Source organism: Antrostomus carolinensis, unplaced genomic scaffold (assembly GCF_000700745.2).
Source record: "Antrostomus carolinensis isolate BGI_N321 unplaced genomic scaffold, ASM70074v2 scaffold562, whole genome shotgun sequence".
Lineage (NCBI taxonomy): Eukaryota > Metazoa > Chordata > Aves > Caprimulgiformes > Caprimulgidae > Antrostomus > Antrostomus carolinensis.
The window spans coordinates 55,780-63,381 of NW_010301378.1; the positions used below are offsets into that span (position 1 = coordinate 55,780).

The 7,602-nt window shown below is 54.6% G+C and overlaps 1 protein-coding gene across 1 annotated transcript in view; it reads right to left on the minus strand.

Annotated features, from left to right (window-relative positions):
* LOC104521420 (pre-B-cell leukemia transcription factor 3-like) overlaps positions 1–7,602 on the minus strand; it is a 37,227-nt gene that overhangs the window by 15,247 nt on the left and 14,378 nt on the right. The window contains 3 exon segments of the mRNA XM_010163408.2: positions 99–289; positions 6,039–6,166; positions 6,169–6,273. Of these exon segments, the coding sequence (XP_010161710.2) occupies positions 99–289; positions 6,039–6,166; positions 6,169–6,273 (424 nt within the window).

Consider the following 7,602-nt stretch of genomic DNA (forward strand, 5'->3'; position numbering starts at 1 on the left):
CCTGCCCGTGCGGGGATGCAGGGCCAGGCTCTCCCTGCCTGCCCCGCAATTGTCCTTTCCCCCTCCAGAAAGAGCTGGGGCAGTTGCCTCTCTCTTACCTGGCATCGAGGAACCTTGATCTTAAAATCATTACTGCTTCACAAGTACTTTGTTTGAGTTGCATCTGGATGGAGCTGAACTTTCGATGAATGATCCCCACCATCCTTTCAATCTCCTTGGGAGAAATGGGACGTGTCCGGCTCTGTTCTCTGAGAAGGTTCATCACGTGTGTGGTAAATTCATTACATGCCTGCGAAGGAAGGAGAAGCTTAGAACTTGTTTTGTGTCATCCCACAACAACATGAGCTCAGGCCTGGCTGCTGGGGGGGTGGCAGTGCCAGGGGCCTGGGGGACCCTCGTGCTGCCCCATCCCCTCCACACGCGCAGCCGCGGATCGCAGGCGCCCTGTCCCCGAGACCCAGGACCGTCCTGCGGCAGCTGAGGGAGCTGAGTGACCACGGCACAGCTCCTTCCACGCTTATCCCTGTCACAGCCGGCTGGTCCCCGCAGCCCCAGCCAGACCAAGGTGGAGAGGAAAGGTCAGCACCAGTGTAATGGCTGCGGCAGGAGGAGGGGAGCAGGGACCAGCACCCGCTCAGCAGCCAAGTGAGCAAAACCTGGCAAGGGCTGCCCGTCCTGCGCCCACCGAACACCCTGCAGTGGGTCGGGGTCTCCAGACCCTTCTGAGGCATCCTGTGCATCCCCTTAGAAACAGCCCTTTGCACAAATCCTGTGTGACTCCCGCACGAGCAGGGTCAACAAGCAAGTGTCAGGGAAACAAACCTCATCTTTGCACTAAATATGCAGAAAAGACACCGGTGCTTATGAAAGCTCCGTGCAGGAAACCCCCCTTGCACACCAACCATCCCACGGTTTCAGCAAAGCCGTGCCCAAGCCTGGCCCGTGCCACGCTGCCGAGGAGCTGGAGGGTGACAGACACGAGGAGCCATCAATTATCAGTCCCACACTACGCAGGTGAGCGGACACGGTGATATAAACTTCTCCAGGCTGCATCATCAACAGACACGGCCTGATCGAGCCTCCGCATGGCCAGGCGTCTGTCACGCTGGCATCCCGGCTTCCCCATGCTGGCTGGAAGCTGCCACCACCTCTGCTGATTGATGTCTCCCTTCTCTCTTTCAAAAACAAACCCCAGGACTGCTGTCTGCTAGGCAGAGCTGCGTGGTGGCCACGGGGCGAATCCCTTCCCGGGGGCCAGCCAGGTTATTCCAGCACCTTTCAGGCACTAACCCACCCCAGAGCCCTGGGAGGAGGAGAGGGGCTGGGCGCTGCGCTGGCCTCCACGGGGTCTATGGGCAGCACAAGGCAGATTGTCCTCAGCTCCCTGAAGCCTCACCAGATGACAGCAGATGTCTGCAAGGCCAATGGGTCTGCGGGAGCTTGGCACGGTGGCTTGCACAAGGGTCAGCATGGTGACGTGCCACTGAGCTGCAATCGCCGCCAAAAGAGGCCGAAGGATTTCGCCCTCGTGCATCTCACGGAACGGGTGATGAGCAGGATGCTCAGCAGCCAGTAAATCACGCGGAGGAAACACTGCGAGGATCTCGTCCAGACCACAGACGTTACCTCTCCGTTTGACTCTAGCTCCCCTTTGCCTCTAAAGCCAGGGTGAAAAATAGCTACGTAATCTGTCCGACAACTACATTTTCAGGGATTCTCCTGCATTTCAATAGATTGTGTGAGGGAAAGGGTTAAAAGTGAAAAGTTTATGCATCTAAAAACTCATAATTTCCTATAACATTTGCTGAACGTCTCACAACTTATTAAGTGAAGCCATCTATGAATGCAAATGCTGATTAGCAATTTGGCAATAGCCCAACATTCGCAGAATTCACATAGCTTTTCTTTAAACCAGTAGTTCATACATGATTAATTAGAACATCTCATTTATGTAGTGTGCACTTTAGCTCATTACTCTAAGTAAAATTCGTTAAGTATTTACATTTAGATAATTAAAATCTGGGTACACCCTTAAGAAAGATGCATATACTTCAGGCAAAGTGATTTTTTTTTCTTCTTTACACTACTGAAAGTAAATTACAGGCTAATTTACATCCCTGCAGCACCCGTGTGGAGGCAGCGCTCCGGCGAGGCTCGGTGAGCCCCGGTGCAGACGCCCTTCGCCCGCCACCGCCCAGTGTGGTCACGGTGCTGCGGAGGGTGTGCCAGATCACTGCCACCCCGCGCAAAAACCCGCGGCGGGGGGGCCGCCCCCCCCTCCCACCTGCCGCTCCCTGCCGTCCTCAAGCCTTTCCCAGCTCCAGGTTGAGGAGTTCCACAAGCCTCGTCCTCGCTTCCCATTTCCCTGTTTTCTTTCTTTCTGTTTTGACCTTTCAGGAAGCAAAGCTCATGGAGGTGACCAGCTGCCACCTCCTCTCGCCACGCCAAAGAGACGGGGACACTGCCCTGAGCACCCCAGCCACCTCCTCTCGCCCAGGGACAGCAGGAGTTGTCCCAGGTGACCTGTTTCTCCTCCTGCCACCCCAAAGCTCTGGCCTTTGTGAAGCCCAGTGTGGGAGCAGGCTCCGAGCTCCCGGGGAAGCGCGGCAGCCCCCAGCCTGAGCCGAGCAGGCAGCCGGCACCGGTGCCTGCTCCCACCGGCCTCGCTGCACCACGAGCATGTCCTTCCTGCCGAGCTGCCTGGACAATCCTAGAGTGCAAAAGCTGGCTGGTCTGGGAAATGATGCAGAGAGGTAAAGTGACACAGGCACCGAAATGCAGCAACTCCCAGAGACCTGGGAGTGGCTCTGACTGTCCTAAAGATACAGCTGGATCCAAGTGTTCAGCACTGAAAGAACATTCCAGGCACACAGCTTGCCATGTGCCCCCTTGATTGCAGATCCGGGGAATTCGGTTTTAAAGTACAATAAAAACGGCAATTGTTGCATTAAAAATATTTTAAAATTTGTCTTTTCTCTGATAAATATTTCTCCACACATAGAGTATCAAAAATCGGATGTTTCAAAGCTAAAGTGAGTTTCTTGCTTTCAAGAAGCAAAAATCTTTCCCTGAATGTACCTGAATTGCTTGACGAGACTTCATTTGGGTACAGGTGCTTAGAGAGCCTGGTTTGAATTTATCTTCAGCAGCACCTCCCATCTGCAGAGCTACCTCAGTGCAGCGGAGTGGAAGTAAGCTCAGAAGACTCTGATGCTTTGTCTTGTTTTCTCTTGTTTATTTATAGCATCCAAGCTACTTGATCCCTTTTTCAGTACTATTTTTCAGGCCTCTGCTTGGTGCCCAAGACATTATTAATAATGTCAGGTTATAAGTGATGGCCTTGTTAACCTGCTCAGAAACCTTGTAGGAGCGGGGATGCTCCTGCTAGCCTTAATGTTTCATCACAACTCAGACGAGCACAAGAAAAAGAGAGGAAATGGCCCAAAACAGTCTTCAGGGGCACGGCATCCGCCCGTGCTCCGTGGGGCTGGTGGTGTCTCCTGAGCAGCTGCATTTCACCCCAATTTGGGGTGAATTCAGAAGACATCTGTGAACTCAGGAAGCAGGTTCCCAGCTGCTCCGGGAGGCCTGGGACCCTCACAGTACTTTTGCCTACAGCAAAAAATGTATTTCAGTGTAATTATAGAAGATAGCTTTCAATATGTCATCTCTATTATAGTAGCTGTAAATTATGGAAGGAGCTGCCTGTGTACGGCCATTTCTCCCGGCGCAGGGCGAGGGGAGAGCTGTGTGATGGCGTGACACACTTTCCATTTCTCTTTCTTTTTTTTTCCCAAGCACATTCCCCTAACTGGCAACAAATGTCAGGATCAAACTCTGCCTGGGAAGCGTCTCCAGGAAGCTGCTCTGGTTCCTGCTGCCGGTGCAGCCCAAGAGAGGAGGGGTGTCCCTGCGTGGGGGGCTGAGCTGTGCCCCGGCTGCAGGAGGGCACCCGCGTCGCAGGAACCTGCAGCTGCTGGAGCCAGAGATGCCAAGTCCTGGCTGCCTCTTGGCTGCGGAGATGGGCACTGTGGTGAGAGAAACCGGCAGGAGACAGTTTGCTGCAAGGCTGGGGAAATTATCATATTTCTGTAGAGCAGCCGTTGCTGGGTGTCAGGATCAACAGGGAAGCGTACATGTTTCAGATCAGCTCCACCTCTCTCTCCTTCTCCTAGCAGCACTTGAGCATCCTCCAAAGTTTCCTGTGGTGTGGACGGATGGCTGTGACATTTCAGCCGAAACCTTTGTAAATGGAGCTACAGGGCTAAAAATGCTCCTGCTTCCCTCACATCATTAAACTTATTAGAGTCAAAGGACACTTGCCAGGAAACAGCTGCAACCGACCTGCCGTTGCTTTGGCCCCAGATCTATCTCCAGCTTCTGTCCCTGTGGTTTGATGAGACACAATCCTGCTGGATGGTGCTCGTTAATCCGACAGCCATCCCCACCTCAGCACCACGGGCTGCACGCTGGGCCCTGCTGAGCAAGGAGAGCCCAAGGGTCCGCGCAGGACATTTGGGGTCCCTGGAGGGTGCGAGGGGGTTTGTTTGAGGGAGAAAAGGAGATCTGCACAAAGCCCCTGTCAGCTATTTGCTCAGTTATTTGGTCAGCTATTTGCTCAGTTATTTGTTCACCACTTGAACAACACAGTGAAAGAGGTGGCACAGACGAGGCAGTGCCACGGGCACCTGAACCACACCATGTCACCAGCACCACACCGTGCCACCAACACCTGAGCCACAGTGTGACACCAGCACCTGAGCCACACCGTGCTTTGCTTCTGGTGCTAGAAACAAGCAAAGCAAAGTAGCCAGAGACCTTTCAGAGGGCAACTCTGAAAATAAAAGAGCCATCAAGGCGCCCAGGCGCCGCTTTACGCTGGCAAGGCCAGGAGGGAAGCACAAGGGAGAGCCCAGGGCTGGGGAAGAGGCCGGCAGCACGGCGCGCTCTTCTCCTCACCCTCGTGGTTTCCAGTGGTTTTATCGCTGCCTCCACGTCTCTTTTGTGGTTTTGGTCTGCACAGCCCGGTGCTTTGCCATGACGGGCCAGGGGCAAGGGCAGGACTTCCCTGGCTCAGCTCAGGAAACCACCAGCTGATGAGGTTGGCTGAGCTGATTAGGCTCAGGGTTTGCAAGCTTTATTAGGACACCTCTGGGAGGGGAAAATGAAGACATTGCTTGAGGCTTGCGAGGGCCAGGGGTCTCGTGCCGTTCTTCCCTCCCCTGTCTCCTTTGATGCTGTTGTTCGTTGCAAACCAGAAAAGAGAGGAGGCAAAGTGGCCTCTCCCATGGATTACAGGGAATCCGGGGTGGCACAGCCCTCACCCCACAAGCAGGAGCCACATGCCAACCGTTCCCAGTGCCACCAGAGCAGCAAACGTGGCGGGTCACCAGGTCCCGGCCATGAACACAAACCCATGGGTCTCTGCAACGCGCTCTTTACTCCAAACTAAGACACCAAGTGCCAGTGCCCACCTGAGAAGGTTTCACCGGGATTTCCATATTTCCTGTCTGCAGCAGCAGCTCCCGGAGCCCGGGCCAGGCGCTGTGCTGGCACCTCGCTGCCCACTCCCTCGCAACCTGCTGCGGCTGACCCACCGGAGCCTCCCACGCCTGCTCCGGGAGCCCGTGGGCTGAGATCACCAGCACGGCCCTGACCTGTCTGCGCTCCCCGACTCGCCAGGCCCAGCCTTGCAACGCTCCATCACGGGGCACGGAACCAGTGCCAAGTGACAGACTGTCCTCCTCACTCCCCTCTGAGCTGGCTCGAAGGTGAGGACCACGGGCTCGGGTGCTGCTTTTATGCGGTTACAGACAACAGAAAACACTCGGGCATGCAAGACATGGGTCCTGGGTCCAGTGAGCAGCTCCTCAGAGCCCGACAGACTCCCGGAGCATCATGGCTCTTTCTGGGGAGAATGGGGGGGGGAAGGGGAGGTGGGGACGTGGTCGGGAGCCGGGCAGTGGCAGGCGCTGGCAAGTGGAGGTGCGGAGGAAGCAGCGGCAGGTACACGTACAACTGAGAGGCTGATGTCTGACCTGTTCATATTTCTCCAGCTCTGTGTGATAGATTTGTCTGATCTGGGTCAATTTGGCTCTGTAATCTGAGTGTTCAATAGAGTTATCTGAAGACCCTCCAGAGGCTGCTGCGGCTGCAAAAAAAAAACCCCACCTTTCTCCGGACCTGAGACTCCTTCTGCCAGAAGCATATTGTCTAGCCTCATTAGCTGGGGATCGGGAGGGTCTTCCTCCTGGGCTCCTCGGATGCTCAAACCTTGGGCAGAAAAGAGAGAACAAGAGAAAACACAGTCAGTATTTCTTGCATCTGCCCGGCTGCTGCCCGCTCGCTGCACGCCTGCGAGGAGCCCTCCTGCCCCACAGGGCCACGGGGACCGGACCTGCCCACGGCCCTTCCTCTGTCCCTTCCTCCGTCCCCACCGTGGGACCCCAATGGGCACCCTGCTCTGGGACAGGCCCCGTGAACCGCAGCCCAGGCAGGTGCTGGGGGGTGACGGCAGCGCTTAGGACCCGCACGGTTCCCACACAGAGCAGGAACATCTTCAGGAGGCTTTTAAAGGGCCCTGCAGAATTTTTAAACACTTCATTGTACGTATGAAAGGAGTATTTGCATGAGTACAGAGACATACGCCTTCCGGTTGTTTCCCAAGACAGAGCTAAGTCTACGCAAGGCTGGCATTGTCCTTTACATTATATCACTTGGATGCAAGACCGTGTGGTAAAAGTGCATTATTATTTGGAAACTATCGATTTGCTTCTTATTTCCTTCCAAATGGATCTAAGCACTACGTTACTCGTAGGGAGACTTGCACTCATGGATGCCACCGCTCCTACAAGGTCCAAGCATTGGCTTAAAATGCCTGGGGAAAAGCTGCCACTCGCTCCTCAACTCCAGGAGACTTCAGGGAAAAGGCGGGGAGGTGCTGCGCTTCCCGCCGGCACAAATCCCATGGACACAGCCATTTCCATGTGCATCAGCCATGCCCCTGGCTCAGGGCAGCACAGCAATGCCTCACATCTCTCCCCCACGTCCCTCCACAGACTGAGGAGAGACAAGAAGGAATTAAACTTCCCCTTAGCCATGAAGGAATTTGGTTGCAATGCCAGGATACTGAGTACGTGTTTCACATCGCCAGCGCTCTTGCCCTGTATTGTTGGGAACAATATTTTACATCTAATTTTTGTTTTAAATCGAGAATTTCCAAAGCGATGCTCAGTCAGCGATCTCCTCTGTGTCCTAGAGATCAAGGCTGACAATTTGTAAGTTTAATCAGGTCACGCAGGCATGGTGCCAAGCTGTTATCAACAGCGCCGAAAAGAAAGTTTAAAAATAATTACAGGAGTACAAAAATCACTAGAGCCGTGGCTTCTTGAATCAACAGTTCCATTAGAGATGTAATGCAACCGTGTACATCCCAGCCCAATTAACCTCTTTAAATCTGTTTAGGAACAGGTATGCGAGCTCTGGATAGAGCGGGTCCCGGGGGTCTGCCGTAAGCACACCCTGCGTGTTTGCGCGGGCGCCTGCGCCTGTCTCGGCTCCTCGCGGCGGTGCCGGCTCCGATGGGGCTGTGCCAGACGTGGC